Source organism: Chroicocephalus ridibundus, chromosome 2 (assembly GCF_963924245.1).
Source record: "Chroicocephalus ridibundus chromosome 2, bChrRid1.1, whole genome shotgun sequence".
Taxonomy (NCBI): domain Eukaryota; kingdom Metazoa; phylum Chordata; class Aves; order Charadriiformes; family Laridae; genus Chroicocephalus; species Chroicocephalus ridibundus.
The window spans coordinates 91105199-91131011 of NC_086285.1; the positions used below are offsets into that span (position 1 = coordinate 91105199).

The window sequence follows — 25813 nt, forward strand, 5'->3', positions numbered from 1 at the left end:
TTGTGGTGGGCTAGGCTTCTCAGAGGTGAGAGCTCGTCCAGGTGCGGGGAGGTGTCTAAAAGCAGTGGGAGACCATCCAGGGGAGAGACCTCAAGCTGAACATGCATCTTTCCACTCCCTAAACTTGTCACTGAATGCTGAGAGTCAGGTAGGCATTTTCTGTAGATTTGCTGAGGGAGGGCTTGGCAGCAGAGCGGAATTTGGGGGAGATATTAACGAAAGATTGTGGTAGCAGCTGGGCAGATCTAACCTTGATATTTTGAGAGGGAAATGCTACAGCCTTCTTGGAAATGCACCCTGGAAACGTTGAAGTTGGGGCTGGAAGGAGAGGAAAAGAGACCTCTTAAGGAAGATGCAATTCAGAGAGGAAGCGAATGCAGCTCATGTAATTATGCAGGACTACTTTGTCTGCGGCACTCGGAATAAGCAAGTCATGAGCATATATTCTGTGGATGCAAAAACTGTGTCAGGGAGAAATACACACATGCATGCCCTGCAGCTTTCACTTGCCCGGCCCCATCATTTCTGTAAGTACAGATCCTTCTTCTTCGGCCTTCCCTTCAGCTCTCGCCAAAGACGTCACCACACTGTCTTGCATGGTCTTCTGGTGACCCCTGTCTCAAAACTCCCCTGTCCCACTTCCCTGAAACTTTATCACCACCGGGGCTGCGCTCCTGGAGGGAGCTTAGGCACGCTCCTGGCTGTGCATCGTCGCTGCCGACATCCCAGATGAGAGCCTGTCAGCCAGGGGAGAAACAGTAATGCCAAAAAGGTGCCTTTGGCTTGCTCAGAAATTTCCCCTGGAGTTTGCCGAGTTGGGAGAGTCTGGGCATGGCAGAGATCTGTACATCGGGGAAAAAAACAAATAGTTACTCAAAGAAAAGGCTTTTCAAGGCTGCCTTTGACCACCTGAATAATCAGCACCAACAAAGCCTAAAAGAGCTTATGAAGTATCAGAAAGTGTTTTTGAGTGTTCTCAACAGCTTTTTGCCTTAGATATGAGACTCCCTGTGTTGTTCTCTCCCAGTCAGTTATATGGATGATGTGGTGGACAGCCCACCAGCACGGAAGACCAGAAGGTGGTCTTTGTATCCTTCCTTTTGGTGTGAGGGTCTCTGAGGTTTACACCCAAATGCTGTAGGAGTTTGGAGGGCCACTGCCAGGGACACTCCAAGGGACACTTCTCAGGACACTGCCTTGCATGGTCTTCAGGGCTCAGGCAGCTCGGAGAGCCCCAACACATGGGGTGTTTCTGGTGGCGTCCAGCCATCATGTGCTTCTCTTTCAGAGAGTCTGGGAGGGCTTGTTGCTGGTGAGCAGCTGACGGGAGAAGGGGGAACAAAAGTGTTTTGTTCTGGACCACAGGATATGTTTTGAGTTTGCACCAGACAGAAAATACATGGGGTTACACACCACACGTGACTGTGTCTGCTGGTGATGGTTACATCAAGTCCCTCAATCAGCAGTGTTTATAGCAATGCCTAGAGCACGGTGATTAGAATATGGACTCTGATTTTAGGGATCTGGATTCCTAGCCCATTTCAGTGGAAGCTTTTGTTCTCTTTCATGGGAATTGATTGCTTACCAGTAAAATGCATGCGGGTATTGTTACAGTTTAATAGGGTTTGCCTGCGAAAACAGATGTGAAAAAGCCTTTAAATAGCTACAGTGCCCTGCCAGCATCCCAGCATTCACTGCCTAACTCAGTAGATACTTTCTCAAGGGAAAGACACCGATAGAATTGAAAAGAGCAAAAATGCTTTGCAAGGAATCCTAGGAAAGGTATGAGCAGCTCCCCAAGTATTTTGCAGGTGCTGCGGAGGTCTGGGTGCAGCTTGGTGCTCAAGAATTCCCACTTCCCCTCCTTCCCACCACCACAGTTTTCTTCGCACTGTCTTGAAAACGTGAGCAGTGTAACCAGGGCACTGGTATCTGAGTTTGCAAGTTGCCCAAAAGTATCTCTAAGAAGAAAGTACTCTTTGTGCGTCTTAATGGGATTGCTGGCTCCAAAATCCAAAGCTGGCAATTGGCAGCATCATTAAAACTGAAGTTGAAGGCAGGGTAAAACACATTCAAGTTAATATCAAAATAAGGTGTCCGACTACTGTACTGACTATTTTTACGTATAGTTCAACAACTTCGTATAAATCAGGTGCAAAAGTGCTGCGTTTCCTCCAGCCCGCGGCAGGGTTGGGGTTCAGCTGGCTGTGGCGTCCCCAGGGCCTCCTTTACCACCTTCTGCTTCATCCTCACCCGTGGCTCCCTCTCAGTGCCCAGGAATCTTTTACAATCCCATCCAAACATCACCCGCCTCAGCTAGGTTTCTGGACAAATTCAAAGGAACTGAGACAAGATGATGCTGGAATGCTACATGGCCTGTTTAAAAAGCAATGTTGCCCAGACTAGAAGTAGCGAAACATTGGCTCCTCTCCTAAAGCGTTTATCAATGCGTGCTCAGAGCATCTCGTACTCATTTCATAAGCTTTATTATCAGATATTTGGGTTGGGTTTGGTAACCTGTGACATGACAGGCGTGCCTGCTCTGGCACGGGGGGAGAGGCCTCCAGGCCACAAGCCAAAGTGACGCTGCTTTCTTCAGCTCTCCCCTGGGCCTGGAAATCCAAAGGCTATTTTTGGGTGGGTGCAAACCCACAATTGCATAAGAAGATTCGTGTCCATACATTAATGGGATTTTTAAATAACTCTGGCGGGAGATTATCACTGTTAAATTAGAGCCTGGATTTGTTTGACTTGCTGCTGCTGGGTTGCTGCCGCCGCCTCTCCCTCCTCTCTTCTTCTGCCCCGGGTTCATTTCAATTCCTTCTAAGTGTTGTTCCCTCATGTGTCTTTTCAGCTGGCACGAGGCTTTCAGAAGAGCCCAGCTAATGGGAAATGGCAGCACAGGGATTTAGTGGCATTTAGACTGCACAGACCTGGCTTTTGCTTTCATAACTTCATAAATCTGTTAAATAGCCCACTGGAATCTCCAAAAGCTGGAGCTCCTCAGAAAAGTAGGCTGTGATGGTGGTATATGATGGAAAACTTTTTTCGCCTTGCATTTCTAGGTGAAGCTTTCAGTGTACTTTTTGCTATACAGCAAATACTCATTTACTTGAGGAAAGCACTTGGTGGGAAAAACAGGCCAAAGACACCATCAGCTTCCTGCTGCTCCGAGGAAAGTACTTTTTTTTTTTTTCATGGGTTTTGAAAGATGATCTCTTTAATGGTATATGTCTATACTGTGGGGAATGCATGAGCACTCTCGCATTTTTTTTGTCTTTAGAAGCTGTATGGGTTCAACCACCCCCCAGCTGTGAGCAGCAGCAGCAGATCCACGTTCTGGATGTGTCTGGCCTCACCATCATTTGACACCTGCAGACTACCATCGGCATCGCCCCAGGCTCCACTCTGGCCCCTGCCATCTAAAATACAAAGAAATCTACGTGGTTTTCCAAACCTAATCGATGACATGTGCTCCGTTTGCTTGATCGATGTAGTTTTCCTTATGTGCTTTGGTTTCTGTGGGTTTTTCCACCCATCCTTTTCCCTCATTACCTGATAACCAAGAGCTGCCATTATGAGTTAACTTGGGATGTAGGAAAATATTTCTGTTTAATTGATGGGGAAACTGAGGCACAGAGGAGACAAGGAAGTCTGGCTGGAACAAGCCCTGCACTTGATCCAGCATGTGCCACCACAGGAACAGCTGCAGCTTTGATGCTCTGGAAATACCCGGATGGTGATGTTGACTTTAATCTGTTTTATTCCCTAGATGTTTTCTTCAGCCATATCCCCTTGTGGTGGTGGTGGTTTCCTTTGTCTCATCCAACCTCACATCTCTTTACTTTGGTCATATCCTAGCTGACTGGTGTATTCAGCTCTTCACAACAACCTCATTTTATTGATTTTTCAATTTAACTAATTCTTGCCCTGAGGAAGTGCCACTCGATCCTCTAAAAGATGAAGGGTGACCAATATAGCACATGTCCTGTGTCATGGGATGATGGGCTTAGGAGGGAAAGAGACAGAGCTTGCCTACCATGTTTGTAGATTTTGCCTACCATGTTTATAGATTTTCTGTGCTTTTTTCTTTCTTGTCCAGATAGACACATCCCGAAGCTGAGACTTTTTTTTTAGTGACTAAGAATAGCTACAGTTATGGGTGTGTTCTACACTGGCAATTGAAGAGCATACCTGGAGATAAAGAAGGAATAGAGGTCTCCAAGCAAGCCCCAAGCTTAGTGTCTGGGAGGTGGGCTGTTTGTCTGCAGTACACAGTTAAATCCCACAGCTGGCTTCTGCGCAAGCTGTGTTTTGTAGGAGGCAGCCTTGGGAAGACCTGCAGACAGGGAATTATTATAATCCATCCTGGATGTCACAAAAGCATGGATTAATATTTCATCTTCTGCCTCCGACTGTTGTCAGGCTCACTTTGTTCCTGAGTTGGGGCTGTGATCCTCAAAAGACAGCCTTGAATTAAAGATTAAGCTAGCGTTTTACTCGACGGAGAGAGAGCAATTTCCTGCAGAGGACAGTGACGATACAGTTCTCACCCAGCTCTGCACACAGGGATTTAAAGTTTCCCAGATCCAAACGGTAGAGCAAAGCTGCAGCGTGGTGCTGGGGACTGTGGGAGGGGAAGGGCCTCTGGCAGTTGAGAGCCACGTTAATGAAAGTGAGACTGGTAATTAGCCGAAGGGGGGCAAGAGGTGCTGAACTGCTCCAGGAGATGCCATTGACTCTGCTGGGTATGAACGAGCTCGTCAATGACAAACTGTAGAAGAGAAAGAAGTACCTTATTGTCTTGTTGGAAAAATGAAAGCTGCAAGGAAGCCAGAATGGGTCGGCAGAGAACTCAGGGCAGAGCCTTCCGCCAGGTCTAGGACATGGCAGGGCAGCACTCTCCGTTGAAAATCAATTTAGTTAAGCTGCCACAACTCTCTGGGTGGAAACTCTGATTTCAGGATGAATGATTTATATCACTTTAATCTCAAGCTGGTTCTGATTGATTAAATCAAGTGAGTATTAGTCTGATTTAAACCAAGCCAAGAGAGCCTGTGCATATTTGCTCTGCTTAACTCGTCACTTAAATCAGTTCAACTGTTTTTTACTTTTTGTTTTTGTTTTTAAATACAGGCAAGACCTCACCATGATACCTGGCTATTTTTTCTTTGGACAGCTGACATGCAGTTTAAGTCCAGCACTTTATCCTCGGCTTTCTCTGAGCACAATAGCTTAGTCAGTTGTGGAAATCCTAAGACAGTCCAGGGCATTTAAGATTCAAAAATGGGCACGTTGTTGGGCAAGTGATTACGCAAGAAAGTGGAGAACCCAGTTTGAGAGCGCAAGCAAAACTAGTGCCCATAAGTCACCATGACTGAGATGACGACTGACACACAACGAAGCCCAGTTCCTGTGCCTGGGCGATAGCTGAACAAGTGTCATCTAGAAAAGAGCAGGTGAAGACACTCGATAGTGCTGGTGCGGGAAACCCTGTGTAAGCCCAAAAAGGCTCTTGCAGAAGGCTGCCTCATGGTGGCTGGGAAACCACTGGCAAACACTGCTCACTCTGACCAGGAATACAAATAAAAAGGCTAATAGAATCGATCATACGAAGAACAAAACCCACAGTTTTCACAAAGCACAAGGGAAAAAGTCACATCCACAAAGTGGTTTTTTATCTGAGCACGTCAGTTGAATTTGAGTTCTCAAAAAAAGTATTTTCAAGAGCAAAACTAGTCTGATCAGTTCTATTGCTCACCAAATGAATGTTGTTTTATTTCGCTTATAACAATACACTTCAGGAGTCTGAGACTGCAGCTTTTGGAAAAGGATGCCAGGTGGTCAAAGTGATCACTTACTTACAAGACCACATATCACTTGCACGGAAACTGGGTAAATCCTGAGTGACGGCTATTCCACTACACTTCCCTGGGAGAGCAACCAAGCTGATAATACAGCATGCCTGCTTTCAATACAACTACATTTGAATATTCTTTGGAAATGCTGTTGCACCTTGCTTTGGAGGAGGACTTTTAGTGGGGGCATTACTTAACGGCATCGCTTATTGATCAGTGCCACATTAACACCGCCACACAATAATGCAGAGCATCCCCACGCTACCGACTTCTGCAAGAAGCTGGCTTCAGTATAATGGCAGCAAGCACGAGGAAACCTTAACTCCCATTGCCAGATCCAGTTGGAAAATAAAAATATTATCACCTTTGTCAGCAGAAGGTTGCGTTTAGATACTCAGAAGCATTTTTGGTGGTTGACACTGCCCTAAGCAGATTTCAGTTACTACGGGACCAAAAGTAAAAATATCATACGCATACACATATGCGCGTGAACACACGCAATGGAGATGTTGGAGCAGTTCCTGTGCCCCTTTCTTGATCCCCACATATCAGAGCTCACTGTTCGATCGGTGCCTTATGCAAAATCACTGAGTGCATCCAGGATGGTGCCTGCGAGCATGGATTTTTCACATCTGCCTCTTGAGGGTTTGTGCTTATTTTTGATTTATTTGGGAGGAAGGGCTTGGGCAAAGTAACAAACTGTCATTCATGTGGGAAGCTGCTATGACAGGAAGGGGAAAAGGAACCACCTGAACCCATTTTCCCAACCTCTTCTGTTTTCCTGAGAGCGGGCTGAAACAGCAGCATTTGGCCCACTCATTATCCACAAACCTCTGCACAGTTTTATAGTCATAAAAGAATGCTATGAACATTGTAAATTCTGATGTGCCAAGAGAACTGCCAAATTTAAACCTGACTAGGCAAAATTAATATGCATAATAACTTTAATTACACTATGAAGTACGATTTTTCACAGAATCCCCTGCCTCTTCCCATGCAAGTGCCCCATAGTGCTCAGTGAAAAGGCAGCTGGTCTGTTTTTTCATTGTAGCCTCCACATTGTACCCTGAATGATTTGTTCCTCTCACAGAACAATTATTTAATGCTAGCTTTCTTAGAGACGGTCATCATTAACATAGCTGAGTGCTTCACATCATCACTAGCAGGTGAGAGGCCTTTTATATGTATATATTTTATAAATATCTAAACATATATGACTACGTATAGATGTTATATATATATATATATAATGTAGCACACCTGTTACTTTATATATGAATGACATATATGTATGACTGTTACCAATAGGTAGTTTTATAGGTATGGTCTAATTTAATATCGTGAATAATTAATATAACTTAATTATATAGTTATCTTATAGCTAAGGAACTGATTTGGGGCATCCAGTTTGCTAAGTTTGTGATATCCTTATTCAGTGTATTTAGCATTATAAAACACATCTTGGTCTAAGCATGGCTCTGGCTGACGTCATTTGTGCTTCTCAGTGGTCAGCAGCTCCACAGCCATAGCAAAAGGGGTCCAGAGTTTATGAGGTTTTCTTTAAATGCCATATTTAGCTGTACACAGGAATTGTCCAGGCAGAAGCAAGGTGAGCTGGCCCTTCTCACGTGCCATGAGACACTCTCCAGGCCTCCTGTGTAATAATTTGACAGCCAGCAATACCTTTAGAGGTATCTGTGGATACTGCATTTTTTGCTTACTTGGAGGATTCAAGAGCTTGGTCAGAAACACTTCAAACACTACATCTCTGAATACAGTTTCCCTCTTCTGTGTCTTGGTGGACTTTCCAAACTGGCTTTCCCTGGAAATAAACACTCCTTGGCCTTCTGCAAGCAGAGAAGGTGCCGTGAGAGGACTGGTACCTGGGGATGATGAGCACTTTTGTTTTCTTTTGTTTTTCCTTTTTTTTTTTCATTTGGGTGAGGGGAGATCCTGGAGAAAGAGTGTCCCCAGGATCATCAGGCAGACAACGCTTACAGCTCCCGTGGGGTTTCTAGTTGAACTGAGCTAATACAGGACTATTCCTGTCTGAGTTAGATATGGAGCTGAAGAGTTTTATTTCTGAGGTTTTTATCTTGAGGAAGCCTTTGCCTCACAGCACGTTTGAAGCCCTGGTTTGTGTTTATAACCCTAGAAATGACCTCTCGGCCTCCGTGTTAACACAAAGGAACAATTTTGGCCTCACTTAAGGAATATGTCCATACTGAAATCAATTGCTTGATGCATCCTATCCTAAACAAGCTGATTTCATGTTTTCATTGATTGATCTGTGTGCATGCTACAGCCAGCCTGCCACTGCTCTGCAATCAGGCCTGGGCGCCTTGAACGTATTTAACACAGGTACCCAAGGAAGGACTTAAGTGATGTTGCTTGTTATTGGCTATTATTTTGATTTTTGTACTCTTCTTAATGTATAACATGTTGGTAGGCAAGATGCTCTACAGCCTAGAGAGGGTCCCTGGTGGCCAGCCTGCTGGGTGACAGGCTTATTTGGCTTTCTCATTTTCAGGATGCTGTTGGAGGCATGTTCCCCGACTTCAGATCAAATCTTTTACGACTCTGTCCAAAGTCATTGCTGAGTAAAAATCGTCAAAAGAGAATGCTGGGGAACTAAGGCAACCCTGAAGGAGGCTCGTACTGAATCACTTTCTTTTTAAATAATAAATTCCTTAGCAGACCAGAGCAAGTCTTTATGGATGCTTTTGACTCTTGTGTACACGATACTCAGAAAAATTTCTGTCAAAAATGCGATCTTGTTTTAAATCAGAACCATAGACATCAATGTATTTTTCTTTCCTCCTCACTGCCTCCATTACCTCTTGTCCACTCTTCCAGGGATTATCTCTGCCCACTAGTATTAGCATTAGTTTAGCAGTTTTCAGTGACTTGGAATTCGAAGACTGAGTTGCAAAATTTACAATAGGGAGAGTCTGCAGAACTGTCAGTCCGGTTTTCGCTTGCCTTGAGAAGATGGCTGGCTGGCTGCTCTCTCTGCTGAATACACTCTCTGGGTGAGTAATTATCCAAGTAATGAAGGAGCTCTTTAAGTGACTCAAATGACTCTATGGGTTTGTAATTCTACCTGTGATAATTTAAAAGGAAGAAAAATGTGAGGATAATTCCCACTTCTTACAAATCTTTTATGGCTGAAGTGGCTGAGCAGCTCTGTTCCTGGTGCCTGTTTAATCTTTCCAAAGGAGAATGGGAAGGCAGGAGGTTGTAATTTTCCTAAATATCTGCAAACGAGTCCAAGCCCCTTTCCTTGGGGGTTCAGAAGAGATACAAATGCCTGTAAGAGGGTGTCAGCTCTGTGTTTCACACTGCTAGATGTTTTCTGGAGCTACCTAACCTGTGCCGGGGAGCTCTTCCTCGCTGCTGGGGGCACGGCCTGGAGCACTGCCTGAGCCACCTGGCAGCTCGCTGCCTCTGAGCAAGACCGTCTCGCCCCTTCCTTTCCCTGCTTCCCTGCATTGGCTCCAGCGATTTTGTCTAGCTGACTAAATTGGCGGAATACTAATCGAGCGAAATGCCAGCTTTGCTGGAGGCGAGCAGGAATGCATGGGCAGGAGAAAGGGACACGACCGCCCTTTCCAGCCTTTTGCCCACCTGCAGCCTCCGGGTGTCTGACCCAGCTGTGGAGTGTGAAGTTGTGAGGCACAATGAGCGGATCTAGCACAACCAGGCTGCATGAAGTACAGAAAAAAAAAAAAAGAAAAAAAAGAAAAAGAAAAAGAAGGCGTCAATTCAGATCATCTACAAACTGGCATATCCTGCTTATTGGGTCCTAATTTCAGTCACAGCTTTTGGAAGTTTCTTGCTGAAAAGTAGATGTTTAAAAAAGAAATACCCTTAAAGAATGTTGCGTATCTGTATGCCATTTTTCTATTTGAGGTGTTTTTTTACCAGCTGCTCTAATGTCTGTCCCGTAACAGGACAGCATGAGCACTCAGGACTCTTAAGAACATTTCCAGAAAAAGGTATTCAATGAAGAGGCCCAGTGAGGATTTTTGTCAAGGCTTAAGGAACAGTTTTCATTGGCATAAAACCCCCCAAATTAATAATACATAGTCACACAGGGAGCCAATTATGTGTAATTTTGTATTTCCACCTGAAAACCCTCCATGGGGTTGGTAGTCTCTTCCTTGTGACACCATTGCTCTCCAGGGATATGTATCCTTTCAGAGCACATTGGGAAGTACTTGGGATTTCTGTTTCCACCATCACTATATTAAATCCCTGTTGCTTACCGCAGAAGTCACTCAGCCCATCGGGCCGGGTGCTTCTCTGCGAGTGAGCATCAGATGGCAAGAGGCTGGCTGTCACCTCAAAGCTCGCAGTGTACCGAGGCAAGCAATGGCCGCGAAGGCAGACACAGCCCCTGCTCTGGTTTCACCCAACACTCAGGAGCATCGTTCCCACTAACATGCCAGGCTGCAACCTGGCATAGAAGGCGTGTAGAAAATCATTTCCTCCGCCCTACAAATCTGTGTCCCCTTCCCCACAAGGGAGCATCCTGCTGCAGGAGCGCCTCTGCGTTCCCTCAGGGGCCTCAGCTGCCAGGAGGTGCTGTTTTATAGGAGGTTAACCATCCTGCTTGAGCGAACAGGAGCAATTTGAAGTACAGCCGATGTCGCTTGGCATTTTATAGTTACGGGTCTCTTGGAAAAAAAACACAGCAACCAAACACAAAACAAACCACTCTATTTGTGCTGAAATCCAAGAGAAATCAAATCCTCCTCGGCGGCAGCAGCTCAAGGGGAATTGGATGGCCGGAGGAGGACCAGGCGTGCGTCCTCTCATACTATGGTCCATTTGCCACAGGTTTCCAGAAGCGTGTTTTGCAGGAGCTTTGCCCCCTGCAACCTTCAGACCCTTCAGACAGACAATAAAAAAAGCAAGTGAGAGGAGCAGCACTTCTGGTGAGAACGGTGATGAAGAGGAGGGTAATGCAGTGCGGCAGCAGGAGAGGAAGGCAATGAGGGGACAGAGACCTGTGCCTGCGCTTCCCACCCTAGCGAGGGCCAAGCTTTACGCAGACGCACAAAATGCAGCCCTGCTGCCCATAACGATGCCGGGGAACCGCCTGCTTGCAGCCGAGCAATGTGGCTGCGGGTGACTGAGGCAACGGCTTCTCTCTATGTGGAGATGGCCAGCCAAAGCCCGACGTCGGGACAAACGTCGTGGTTTTCTTTAACTCGTAGGGAAAAATTCACAAGGAGTGGCAGTTAACCCACAATAGCTCCCTCCAGGGAAACCAGACTGCTTTCAGGTGGTGCTGATTAGTCCATTGGTGACAGCGGCTGGGGTTTTTTATCTGCTGAAAAGTGAAAAGCAGCACCCCCAAACCGCTCTGAAGAATAAGGTTGCCAAATAAGTTTAACAGCTTGTTTAACCTTTTAATGGAAATATCACATACTTATACACGTATACACAGTAAAGTACAAAGGGTTAGAAAACAGGCTTCATTTTCAGCCCCTAATTCTAACATACTGTATGTTAATCCCTGAGAGCAGCTGCCAACGGTATGTCTCCTGAAAGTGATACTGAGAGTGCAAATTCAAGTGCTCACCTGCAGCACAGGTTGCTTTTCAGATACTGAATCTGAATGCTAAATCTTCAGTATGCTGGGCTGGCGGTAAACAAAAATTAGTGGTTAAACCATTAAATCCAGTGTACCAATTTAAAAAAACCCCACCATCCTAATATCTCTGCCACAGGCAGCTAAAAGATGTCTTCCTGCTCTCCAAAGAAATGAGTTCAGCTTATATTCTGGTCACACCAAATCCATCACAAAGTTGGTGCCTATGAATTGCACTGCACTGATGCACTTGCAGACTAAAATCCTCTTTATATTCACAGAGCTGGGTAGGTTTATTAGCAGGATGGATATTCCTTCAGCTCTGACCTGGGAGGCTACCTGGCGATGCCGTCTAGCCAGCACAGCTACTCCAGCAAGAGGTACAAAGAACAGGCTGCATAGAAAATCCTTGTTTCACATGTCTGCCATAACCTCTGTCGAGCCCTGACCCCCGTGGACGCTAGCTAGCAATACCAATCTGAGCACTGATTTTCAATCAACTGAATTTATTTCTCCCATGACACGCACAGTTTCATTACGAGTTCAGTGAGACCATGGCCAGCCTTTGTGCTGTGGGAGTAAAGGACGGAAAAGTTTTCCCTCTCCTTAATTGAAGGGAGAAGCTGGTGACAGCAGCAGCTGGGGTCTGCCTGGCCCCCATTAGAGCAACACCGTCGGGAGAACACACCACAGCACATTTCATTTCAAATGGGAGCAAAGCCTGAGCAAAAATGCAGCCTGAGCACGTGCTGTGTGACTTGTTGTTTGCGTTTGACCTCTACTCTTATGAATGTGGTCTTTCTTCAGCAAGCAGCAGGTTTACAGCCCTTCCTTGATGGAATTTGCCAGGGTTTGGCACACCGTTCAGTCTGGCTACTGGTAACACCTTAACATGGACCACAAGAACCTGCAGCAACCCGTGGGAACTCCCACTTTGAGATGCACTCATGTACTAGGGAAGGTTTTCTCCCAGTGTTGAGATAAAGGGGTGATGTACTGCCCTCTCCGGGCACCCAGAGACGTACTACCAAAGCTCACAGTGACATCTGGCCACCATTTCCAAATTTTAGCGGATGAGCTGCCTGGTCCTGCATCTCTGACTGGCTGTTCATAATATATGGCTGGACTTGATACCTAGGAAAATGGATTGAACTTCTGGAAGCTGCAGAATTCTCCTGTCCTGGCTATAATATGGAAAGGCTCCCAATAAACCCGGTGGTTTTTTTTAACAGGAACTTAAATATCAACCTAAAAAAACCCCCCCACCTGTCTCACCATCTCCCTTATTTCACAGTTAAACGCAATGACAGAGAATTCCCTGAGACTAAAGAGGAGACAACAGACAGTGGATGCAGGGAAACTTCATGGGGGAGGCAAATCTTAGGTGATGGTGGCATTCAAAAATTAGCTCAGCTTCTCTGTTGCTTGAAAGGAATCAGTCCCTGCCTCTGATTCATACCTGCAGAGGATGTGAATACCTCAACTACTGAAATATTTCATATGCAGCCCTTTTAATATTCAATAGAACAAACAATAGTGTTAAGAACTGCATCCATACAGACTGTATAGAGCTGTACAGTTTAATACCTATCCTGTCTTAAACTTTGATTACTGGAATTAAAATAAAGTGCTTAGTATATTCAAAACAATTGTAGACCTGGATTTTCACTGCCCACCAACACTGTGGTATATTTTAAACTTTTCATTATTACTATAAAACCTCGCAATACATCTACCTAAGCAAGGAGAGGGAGGAATGTCTAGTGTCAAAAGCACAACTCCTTAATTTTGTCCATTACAAAATGAACAAACACCAAATACGATCCTTTCACACACATGTTGTTTTTCAAGCTGTTTCTCAGTCATTCACCTGGAACTGGAAAAAAGGGAAACCGCAAGAGGACTGCGCCACTTAAAACTTCCTATCAGCGGCAGACAGGTGAACTTAGTAGGTCTTCAACCTTAAAATACCTTCCTGCTCCACCATCAGACACACTGTGGCATAGCCCTTGCCCTGCTTCTGCACCTTTTTCTGCACTGGGCCATTATTCAGTATTCCAGCTCCGTGAGCAGCGGGCATGCACGAAGGCATGCGGTCTGTTGTCTTGCTCAGATAACAAGACTAACGGCTCTAAAACCTTCTAAGCAACTGCTTTTAAATCAGGTCCTGCATCTGGCAGGAGACACCTGCTTCTGCTTTTGAGCCTCTGCTGCTTTTTTCTTCTCCTGTTCCTCTGCCTTCTTCCGCTCCTCTTTTAGCTCCTTGTATCTCCATTTGGGAATCTGCAAGTAGGGGTCGTCCTTTGCACTGCTCCTCCTTCTGGCCTTTTCTGGCTGGAAGGTGGGTGGAGGAGCCTTGCTTATACGGACTTTGGGGATGACAAATCCCGGCCTGACGCTGCTCCGTCTAAGCAGGTGGAGCGGCAAGAGGCTTGCTTTCCTGGTGGCTATGGTGTTCACTTGGGAGACTGAAAGGCTGATGGGCTGCAGGCTGGCTCGACGGTCCTTCTTCTTGGGGATCACCGTGACTTTGGAGTTCCGAAATAGCTTCTCGTAGCTGCTAAAGTGGTCTTTGTCCTGAGATCGGATCTCCTCGGCTCTCTGCTTCCTAATGATTTCTTGCACAGCCAGTCTGCGTTTCCCCACGGAAGGTGGGCTGCCTGGGCATACTGTCCGGCACGACAGGGCAATGAAAGGACTGCTCAAGCTTGTTGTCACCTTCACCATGTGATCGAGGACCCCGTCTTCTTCTGGGCCATAGAAAGACCGGAATGAGACAGCTGCCCTCACGCACTCAGAAATCCTCTGCAAACAAGTCTTTGGCTCTGCAGCCTTGGCAAGAAGTTCCTTCATCTTTGGCCATTCTGGTTTATATTGATCACAAAACTGTTCCGGGCATGGCCTGTCCATCAGCTTTTGCATGATGAAGGCAGATTCTGATCTTCCAGTGTAACAAGCCCATTCCCATGAAGTCAGTCCACGGCTTGGGTCAGTCGCGTGAACATTTGCCCCTCAAATAAAAGAAAAACAATTAGTGTTAATTAATGAAACTGCTCACACTTTTGTTGCTGTCCTCAAGAGTTGAATCGGGTAGATCCCTGCAAGAAAACATCATATACGACACATTATAATATTTGTGTCAAAATAAACATGGAATAAGGAGAGACACAGCTTCCCGACTTTCTGAACTCCTGATCTAATTAAAAAAAAAAAAAGAAGAAATTAAGGCCATATATATTAAATTCTCTTAAAGCAACGCAAAGAACAACGTAATGAATTTCAGCTGCATTGAATGTTTCTTGCCACTGTAAAATCCATTCACTCAGGCTCATAAGAAAAGAGTGAAAAATACGGAAAGAAACAATTCTGTATACAAAAATCCTTCCCATACGTAGTAATGGGCTTTGCCACTCAGAAGAGAGATCTTGGGGTAATGATCACAAGTACCACGAAAATATCAACTCAGTGCTCACCAGGGGCCAAAATAGCAAATAAAATACACGGAATTTCTAGAAAAGCATAAAAAAAATTGAGAAAAAATAGAGGGGGAAAAAAAGGAAAAAATAGAGAAAACACCAGGTGTACAATTCAGATTCTCTCATCTCTGAAAGGACACCGTAGAATGAGGGAAGGTTGAGAGGATGGTGACAAGGCTGATCAAATATAAGGAAAGTTTCCATACATGTCAGAGAGTGGATAATGGGCGAGGTGGACTTTCAGTCTGAGCCCAGAACAGCTGTTTTCATCTACCTTAGATTACCACCCCTGAGGAAACGAAGTAATCATTAGCAAAAACATGCTATTATCGCTGAGTGGACCAGCCATAAGAGGCGACTGGGACATGTGCTACACAGCAGAGGCTTAGGCATTTGAAGTACAGTGTTAGGCCCTGGAAGGAAATTATATCAAGTGGATATTGTCTTTTGCCCTGTCCTCCCCCAGTTCACAATTTATGATCTTTATTCACCCAATTCTGACATCTGTCCCCATCGCATTCTTTCTTCTCATATATTTCTGGGTCCTTTTCCAGCTTTGCCTTCCTTTTGATCTCTCCATGTTCCTATAAGCCCCCTCACATGGGCTTCTGCCCTTGTTCTTCACTCTTGTGCTTTCAAGTGGGGTTAGACTCTTCTCCGCCAGGGCACCTGGCTGCCTGAAGAGAGGATACAAGAGCAACAGGAGGAGCAAGCATCCTAGTCTGCTCTGCTGTATCTTTTACTTCTGTAATACTATATCCAATGCTGCCACATTCCCTGGCAGCCAGAAAATTGCAGGGAAGTTCTCTCAGTCCTGTTATTGAGGTGGCGCATGGGCATTTGCCAATGAGGATGGCACGTGCCTAGTGCTGCACACACGGAAGAGCTCTGTAAAGGACAGAGGAAGCTCAATACAGACAGCAGCTTTGGAAGAATTGCTGCAGAACAACCAGCAGCAACAAGCCCTTTTGGTAGCTGAAGTCAGCAAGACTGTTGCAAAGGACCAACACATTATAGCTGGTGACCGTTAATCGGTACCAAAGACCTGGCCAAAAATCAGGCTGCTGCCACCAAGCAAAAAGAATCTCAGAGACATGACGAGGACTTGACAGCCAGCACCACGTCCTCTGCATCTCACCCAACTGATCCTGGAAGTACCACTTGGGCATAGGCATCTTGGTGTTTTAGAGTACGTGGGTATGTGGGTGAAGGAATGACAGCAACAGGAGAATGAGTATGCGCGTATACCCTCTGGTTTCAGGCGTTCTTAAGCTGCAAATCCCTTGCTTTATATTCTGCCTTTAAACTTCGACTGATCTCAGAGGGAGCTTTGCCACACCAGAATGTTGACTTTGTTCAGCAGATCTGCAGCATGTTCTCTGGGGCAGGCACAGACGCTTTGCCCAGCTGCTTTTAACATAACTGAGCTCTTTAACATTCAGTTATGGTTTATGCATATCTCTGGCCCTGTAGATAATTTCTGAGTTTTTGAAAAAATTCTAAGCTGGGATATGAACAGGCTACGGTGTTTGACTTCTTGAAAGGCTTCTCTATAAGCTGAAGCACCATTTTCAAACAGCCAACACAAAACTGACCTACACAGATCTTTCCACAAAAGAAAAGACATTCTGTCCCATTGCTTTGGAAGATGGAAATGTCCAGAGACTGAGACCCGACGAAAAGGCAAGAGAACAAACACCATGATAATTTTTTTTTTTCAGGGTGGATTATCTTGGTAACAGCATTTCAAACTAGCACGGGGGGAACTAGATATCAGGAATGGCAACCAGGAAGCTGTTTGCAGTGGCTCCAGTATAACCTTCCACCCAAAGGATGGTTTGCCGTTGCAGAGAAACAGAGGAAAAAGGAGAGCATGAGGAAAATGATCAGTAGTTCACAACTGCAGAAGCTATAAACCCGTGAGGGGAGGAACAAATACATACAAAGATATGTCCTCCTGCTGCACTAGCCTGTTTTTGACCCGACCTACCCAAACTTCCTACCTCTGAATTTCTCCCATAAATTTTAATGAACAGTATGCTCTGCTTGTAAACAAACAAGAGGTATAGACACCCGCTTACTGCTATTGTCAAGAAAAAGACAAGCCAGCTCTGATATGGTGCAGCTGTGGGACCTTGGATCAGACTTGTGCAAAAAGAGCTGTGTGAGAAAGTGCTCACCGGCGTCTCCCCATCTGTGCCTGGGGGCTGCGTTGAAGCTCAGACGCTGGGCTCTAGTCCTTGCCTGTGCTATGCTGCAGCTACGGCAGTGCTGTGCCTGTGCCTGGCCACGTGCCTTGCTGATTCAGACCCTGGCCCACAGACTTAATTTCTTGTTTGACCTCTTGGGTCAGACCTACGTTGCCTCTCGGGACATGCCTCGTCGCCAGGGACTTCCCTGGCAATCACTGCAGCAGTGGTTGATCCTGGTTATTGTCACCAGCCCTGCTCCATTTCTTCACGAAGCACCTTTGTTGATGAGGCTAGTGCCTCTGCGTGCCTTGCTGTCACCCTTGGTTCTCCTCCCTTTGAGGAGAAGCGCACTCCTGCTGCTGCCTGACAGATTCCCCCCCAGGTGTTTCGGAAACTTTATCTCAGGAAACAATACTACAGAGTATTGAAACCCTGATCTTTCAACAGAAATCAATGTTGACTTTGTACCTTGTATCACAAAATCTCTTCTAAGGCGTGATTTATTATAGTGGTATTGATTTTCTGTACAAATCAGGAGAAATTTGTGAACAAACTTGTCATTCAGCAGAATGTCTCATCTGGAAGAGACATGAATAGTCATGTCCCTCTCTAAATGTGATAGCAGTCTTATTGAACTAATTGTCGTTTCAGTGTAAGTATAGCCTACAGCTCTTCCTTTAGGAAAACTGCATTTGCCACTTGCCTTGATTTTCCTACGGAAGTTGCCCTGAAGGTAATTTTCAGCACAACTAGTTTGAATACACGTGTCCCTTTGAGATATCAACATCCTATTTGATTAAGAAGGTTCGATGTCCCTTGAGATGCAAAACTGACATCCTGAGTTTAAAGACAGGGAGTGAAAGACCTTAGGCATATGCTGCCGAGCTGTTTTATACACACTATTTAAAGCCCAGTCTCGAGCTCCACAGCCACTCCAGCGACTTTACTAAAGCAGCACTGAGTTTACACCAGAGATTTCAACGGGGCTTGAGACGTGAATTACAGCCGGCGTTCCTGTGCTCCGGCCGGGGCCGGCTCACTTGCTGAATGCTGGCAGCAGCCTGGTGCTGGCAGCGCAGCAGCCTGTGACAAACTGCCGGTGAGGTACTGGGTTCCCCCCCCTTCCTCCTCCCGTCACTCGCTGTGCACTCACGAATAGCAAATTCACATGTTCCAAAGACTCGCTTCGAAAGAGCAAACATTACGGCCAAGTGTCTCAGAGCGCCTTAATCTTGTAGTGATTGACCTTGGCCACCCTCCAGGAACTCAAATTTCGGGAAGAGCGGGCGCTTTGACAATCCAGCTCCAACCATCTGTCACACGTTGCTGTTACCTCTTCCCCATCTGACTGTTAAATCCATGCTTAGGCAGCTAGGAAGGTGAGTTATTTTCCTTTAGTGACCTCCTGTGTTGCCATAAGTAGGTGCCCGTCAATAGAGGTTTTACCCAAGCCACTAAACAGATATTAGATTTAAAAGCCTCCCGGCATAACTCTTTTTCTAAAGACACACACCTGCTTTGTAGCTGTTACAAAAGTCAGAGACTGTGGAAGTAGACCCACAGCTGATTATGGGTGCTTCCCCCCTGTATTTCCATGCATTTTTATATTTTAACACAGAGAGAATTTTGCTGTTTTATTTGTGAAATTGTTTTTTTTCACCAAATCTTTTAATAACAATTTATTTCACCTTCTTCAGCAAGCTAGCACTTTATGATCAGCAGCCACCCACTATCCCTTAAGCCCCAAACTACTTCTAAATCCATTCTGAATGAGCAGCTCCCTCCCTACGTTTCACCAGACCATACAGTGCTAAAAAAATAACCAGATATTAAAATGGGTGCAGGCAATGTACCACTCTTCCTTTGTGGACCCTATTTTGAGCTGAAAATGTGAAAACCTGCAAAATACTCACCAAAACGTGTATATAAGCTGCAGTTTAGAAACTCAGAGTATATTAACGTGGCACCCCTTTTGCCAATGGATGATCTTTGGTATCCTCACTCTCTCTGACGCACAAACAGGCCGATACAACCATCTGTAGGTAAACTTGATATGGAGGCTAACAAGGCCATTTCCTATCTGGCAAAAGGTTTGTTCTTCCCAATTTTCTGTTTTCTTATGAAACATGAAAGCAAGAAGGTGGCTGTTTAGATGCCAGAGGCAGCAGCCACATACTGAACTTTGATACCGATGCTTTTTGTACAAGAAGTATAATAACAAGGAACGGATGGAAAGGTTGTTAAATAGTTTCTAGTGAACAAAACAGAAAGAACAAGCTTCTATCAGATCTCCAGTGATAATAACAGAAAGCCATGACACTGTAAGGTCAATTTGGCAAGTCATAAGGTCTTGGGATTGAAGTTTCATTTTAAGTGATAATTTGTAATGGGCACTGGAAAAATCTGAACTAGCATTTGCACGAAGTACATGTTAGTCCAGAAAGTGCATCTGTGTCTATCAGCACTCTAGCTTGGACAGTCATTTTTTGATTTCGTCTCATAAAAATGTAACTCCAAAATGCATTATCTGATTCCAAAACCTTGATTCCGGTACAAGAGGCTACAGAACCTCACAGAAAATAACAGTTACCACATCATCCAAACATTTCGTGTGTCATATCAACATCTAGAAACTGGATATTGTGAAAATGGATGAATATAATATCACTATGTTTGATAAATGCCTGCGACTTAAAATATTCCAATTATGAGGGGTTAAACTTCTGTGCCAGAAAAATGGCTGAAAGGAACTACTTGTTCAAGATGTCTCACAATAAAGTGGACCTGTAGGATTCTCAGTCTACACAGTAACAATATTCACATGCAATCTATTACCATTTCTGTAATGTTTGATTTGTGTCAAGTATCTGCAACTGGAATATAATAATATATACTAATATGGGCTAATTTATTATTAGTAATGTATATGCCAATTACTTAATATAATAAAAAAATTACAACATTGTGCCTAAAAGAGTATGCTGGGACTGCTCTCAGGGGGGACTCTTCCCAATGCCCTTCTGACTTTCCTCTCCAGGACCTCTTCACCTGGCAATGCATAGGGCTCGAAATTCAACTGCACTCAAGGGCCAACAGCAAGAAACATATTTCCTGTTCTTAGATGTGTAGAGAGGCAGGTGGGCAGAGGTGGACCTGCTCCCTCCCTGTGCCATGACTCCCTCCTTGCAGCAGGGACAGACCTGCTGGTGCCCTGGTGCCCATAAACCGGGAGACCCGACTCAGACCCGTAGAGGGGTTAGAAAGGGAGGGTTTTTTCCTGTGTTGCCAAACTTCCCATCGATGTCCCTTGTGGGATATGAACCCAACACCCAACTCTCCTAACAGGAGCCAGAGCCCCCAAAGCTCTCCACTCCCTGCCCCAGCAGGAGGGAGAGGTCCACCCATGGGGCTACATGGTCCGTCACACCCACAGAGCTGGCAGCAAGAGACCTGCGTGTCTTTCCCAGCTGTGTCATGAACTTCATTAACACCTTGTCTACAAAACTTGATGATCACGCTCCCTGAATTCCCCTCGAGACAGTGAATCTCACCCTGAGAGCTCTTGGGGAGATCCTGGCTGAGTTTCCACAGGAAAACTGAGCGCTCCTGCACCTGCAGCCTGTGGCTTCACCGCCTTGTCCATGACTTTTTTAAAAGCTGCACCCATTTCCAGGGAAGGCTACACCACACCTCTCAGAGTAAACACCCCAAGAGCCAATTAATTTTTTTCTTGGTGTTTGCGTGTGACTGTCTGGCATATACAGGCAGGTGATGAGGAAGAAGCAGCAAAGCACTTTGCCTACCTGCCAACATCAAGGCTTTCACGCATTCAGTTCGGCCCTGCATCGCAGATTTCATCAGTGCTGTGAATCCAAACACATTCCTCTTCTCAATATCAAGCCCAGGAAAATAGTTCAACAAATAGTTTGTAATGGTTATGTGCCCTTTAAAGAAATGAAAAAGCAGAGAAAATATGTCACGGAGTTAAGGTGCTGTCTCAAGGTTAAACCAAAAGTGACTCCTGAAGGACTGCTAGCTGGAAAAATGCAGATTAGCCTTAGGGTTAAGTGCCACTGACTTGTGACCAGAGTGTTGGGCTAGGAGCCTGGAAACATGGGTCCCCACCTTCTCTCAAGTTGCTCTCCTCTCTGGAAAGTCAATTTAAAGTAAGGGAATAATTGAAAACCGGAGATGGTCACTCTGAGGCTGCAAGGGGCCTAAGTTTCTTGGCCCAGTGAGTGGCACTGCAAAGGGAATTCCTACAGCTTACGGAAGGAAGACCCATCACCTGGGAGAAATGACTGCAACAGTTCAGTTTTGTCACTCCCCTGGTAAAGTTGAGCCTTGCTGTCATGGTGCTTCATTAAAAAGGGATTACATGTGGTAGCTCCAGCCAATAATACTGATACGAGACAAAGAAATATTTTGCGTAGAATCCCACATTTTTATTTTTCCGCCTGACAGTGTAAAGCCACTTGTCTGCTCTCCAGCAACAGAAAAATGGGGCTGATGTTCTGATTTTTTAGTAAAATAAATGACGTGAGTTATGTTTCTAAAAGCAACGGTTGTTGCCATTCATGTGCCTGGTACGCCAGGATAACTGGTGTCAGCAAGGGCATACTGAGTAGCTGAAGACATCTCTTGCTAAATGGTTGGAAGACCAATTAAAACATCAAGTCTTTATAATTGGACTATCAGAACAAGACGAGTATCTCGTTGCATTATGACTCACTCAAAACAGTTTTCCCTTCACTTGTCATTCATTTTATGATGCTTTGACGCCTTATAAAATAATGCAGTCTGTCAGGCAGCTGCAACAATCACAATTTAATTACTCGGAGCTGCAAAAATATTCTCTCATCTCACTCTGCAGTCCAGCTGAATGTTCTGTGATGCATGTCATTCAAACTCCTCTAGAAATGCTACCGAAGCAGATTATAATTCATACATGACGACTTTAAAAGTCTGTAGTGTCACATCTGGTGCAGATTTTACCAGCAGTCGCTTTGTACCAGCACAGTCCTGCAATCACTTTGGAAAGCAAGTTAGGAAAATCTTTACCCTTCAATTTAAGCTGTTTTCTAGGTGCTACTCTTTATCTCCTAGAATTTGCTGGACTCTGCTACGTTGCAGCATAACTGGAAACTCCTGAAACCCGAGCAGACGTAGAGAGAGCGCAGATCAGCTCAGCCACGCCGGAGTGAGAGGAAACCAAATAAGGAGCTCCCCATACCTTGTTGCAGTCTGATGTAAAGGGAATATAAAGATAAGGGCAAACCACACACAACAAGCTGAACAAAGCGAAAGTGAACTGGGTTCAGGGCAGGATCAAGTGACCCGGTCCTGCTTACTCAGTACGGCCTAGCTTCAGCTTCACTGACTTTATGGCATAGGATCAAATCCCAGCAGGGTATCGCTTACTGACAGGAGAATCTTGGTGCCCAAATTGTTTTGCAGGACACGCTCTGTTTCACTGAGGTACAGAGTACAGTCTTCATGAAGGTTTTGGAACAGCTGAAATACTTGCTTTTTGACCACAGAAAACAGAGACAGGAACTGAAACAAGGAGAAATAGTAAGACGGAAGATTTTTCAGCGGTTATTACACTACTAAAGATGTTCTTCCCTTTGCCAAAAAAGTATAGCTGCAGTAAGAGATGTTTTGCAAATCTGGGGTGATTCTGGGAGTCAATCCTGAAAGACCTTGCTCAGCCAAAACTCTTCAGGGGACTACAGATGGCCTCAAATGAGACAGAAAAAATGCCAGCAATAAAATAACAAAGAAAATGAAGAGGTTTGTGATTCTCAGAAGTTTTGTGTCTCAGGGATTCCGGAAAACCACCTCAGTTTTAATCTGCAGGAACTTCTGTCCTCTGAGGTTTGCTTCCAATTTCGCGTTCAAACAGATACCAAATTCAAAGCAAAACACAGAGCTGCCACGTTTTTGTTCAAACCCTGTCACAGGCTTTTGATTTAAGGCCATAAAGTTTGCTTCAGTTCTCCTGCGCCTGGGCGAACTGGAAGTGTGTATCTAAATCGTGAGTCTTATGTAATTTAAAGTCTGCTATGAAAGCTGTACGCGGCTCTAAAATAAATTAGCCCAGCCTCAGCCAGTTTGGTGATGCTGAATTCGTATCAGGCTCTTGCTGTTTGTAAGCCAGGTCTATCTTCTAGCAGAACTGGCACGCTAAGGGTACACTTCTGCAACCTGTGAGCCGTATTTAGAGATCAGTCCAGATGTCTGTCGCAGCTTAATTCAATTAATTGCTGCCACAAAGGAAATGCATATAACAATGACAATATTACCTAGTAGTCTACGTAATACAGGTGTAGTAATAAAGGATAAGCAGCATAGTAAGGAAGATGCTCTGTCATATAACATCACGATTTCAAATTGTACCTGGATAAAGCCTGTATTTGGCCTATAGGTGGTGAATGCTTTCTGATGGATGGGTGGAACCAAAGACACCCAGAACCTTTTATCCTCTGGGTGCTTTAGCTGTCTGTGTTCTCATGTCTCCCTCAATAAGCAGAAACCGGGATCGCGTCCGATTTTGTGTTCCCAGCTCTATAACCTTGCCCCAAACTGGACCCTGCATCTATACTTTGTGAGCAAATATGACTCTCTCTAAATGTATGCCAACTCCCATACACTGCTACTCACGTAGTTATGCCCTCCGCAGCAGCAGCCCTGAGGAAAAAAAATAACGTAAATTTCCTCCCTTCCCCCCTTTTTTTTACACCGCTCTCCTTCCTTCTTTTCTTTCTATTTGTTATTTCAATCCCATTTGCATCAGTCTCCTGTCTTTTCTGCATTGTCCTTGTACTGACGTTTAATGATTTTTCTTCTGCTTTAACAGCATCATCACCCACTTGTGGGCACCACCTGCTGCTGGCTGCAACAAATTTAGTGTTGGAAGGCAAGCTCTCTTTGAGAAGGGATCCCACATCTGTAAGAAACATTGAGAGAGCAAGTGAACGGACCAATTTTCAAACCTGGAATTTACTTTCTAAGCGTGGCACTTTGTGGCTATTTTTCCATATTGATAAGCTTGTTAAGTACTGCTTTTCACTGGTCCCTCCAGCCTATCTTACGTAGGGTCAGACCATGCAAAAAACTTCAGGTTTAGATACTTTCTTTGAAGGACGAGAATCTTACATTATTAAAAGCAATATGAGGAACTGAGTTCACTTATCTTCTGAAACTCTAGCTGGTCTTTAAGATAATTCTACTCAATTCAAGCTGATGCTCACATTCGAGCGTCACGTCTGGGCAGTCATGAAACGGCATAAGCAAGTGTGGATTTTTAAACTCCTCTAGCAAAAGTATAGAGGCCTCCCTGTCAGCTGCCTTAGTATCTGTACCTCGTGTTACAGATGCAGCCTCTGAAACACAAGGAACGATCCCTCAGGACTACGACCTCTTTTCCATCCAGCTCCTCTTCGGGGTCTGGCCACATGTGATGGCCCACCTGGTCAGCGGGTTATAACAAAATCGACAGCGCTTTCTGAAACCATCTGATATCACCTTACAGTTACCTGAAATAATGTGGATTTGCTATTAGACTTTCCACAGGAAACCCCATATTTTTGGTATACATAACAGCAATATCTCAGAATAATTTATTTTGCAATAATATTATTATTTTCATGACCTAAAATTAAAAACAAACAAACAAATAAATCCTCCACTAAAGAAAAGCTCGCCTAAGCTTTGCTTTCGGTTCTTTATAATACGCTGCTCAGTGTCCCTACTTAACATTCAGCAATAATTAAGCAGCATCTATTGCACTGTAGGTCCTCTGGTTGCAACGTTAACCTCACAGTAATCTCTATTAACACTGCAGCAGTATCTTGTGATAATGAATTAAATAACTGGTGTCAACACTGGAGCTCAGGATTATCGTAGGCAGGGGAAAACATCCAAGTTGTTGGGAGTTTGTGTAAGCTTCTGCTGACTACAGTCATTTCCAGTTGCTTTGGGGATCAATAACAAGTACTGGCAGAGAGTGTCATGTCAATGTCAGCCCTCTGGATTAATTCTGAGCTCATTATCATGAGTTATAAAGGTCAGGAAGGAGTCAGTGTTAAACCTTTTATAGTCCAAATTTATATTAGGGCAGATAAATAAATGTGGCTTAGGGTTTTGGAGACTTCACTTTCTTTGGAAAGCTACTATACTCACGACTTTGCTATGAACGGGACTACTGTGGTCGCAATTCTTTCTTTCCAGTATTCAAGACCTATCTTGCAGCGAATTCTTTAGCACTGTTGACTTTTTGGTACAACACAAAGCAAAGTTCGGTACTACCTGGAAATGTCTAGTGGCAATATTACTAAATTAACATGAAAACCAAACTGCTCCAAGCTTTAGACATGACTTATAATGTCCATTGACATTGTCTGACGGAAATTTGTTTCCTCCAGACAGCCAGAGTCTGGGAGGAAATGCCATGTCCCATGAACTCCCACGAACATCCCATATTCTTCATCGGTGAGAAGATATGATAAAGACCAAGTACGCACTTCCTTGTAAAGTGATTGCCTTTGAGGAGCACGCTTGAGTGATACAAGGGAAACCACAGTTGCAGAGCCAGGCAGCCCTTGGAACAGCTTTTGGACTACAAAGTGATGGCCTCCTTGGTCAAATTTTTCCTGATTTACATGCTTTAGCACTTTGTTAACACTT

The 25813-nt window shown here is 44.8% G+C and overlaps 1 protein-coding gene across 1 annotated transcript in view; it reads right to left on the reverse strand.

The window, feature by feature from the left end:
* Positions 1 to 11159: 11159 nt before the first annotated feature.
* Positions 11160 to 25813, reverse strand: part of ANKRD33B (ankyrin repeat domain 33B) — a 48313-nt gene continuing 33659 nt past the window's right edge. The window contains exons 3-4 of the mRNA XM_063323971.1: positions 20929 to 21069; positions 11160 to 14468 (exon numbers count right to left, since the gene is read on the reverse strand). Coding sequence (XP_063180041.1) covers positions 13618 to 14468; positions 20929 to 21069 — 992 coding nt within the window. The 3' untranslated portion in view covers positions 11160 to 13617. The remainder of the gene's footprint in view (positions 14469 to 20928; positions 21070 to 25813) is intronic.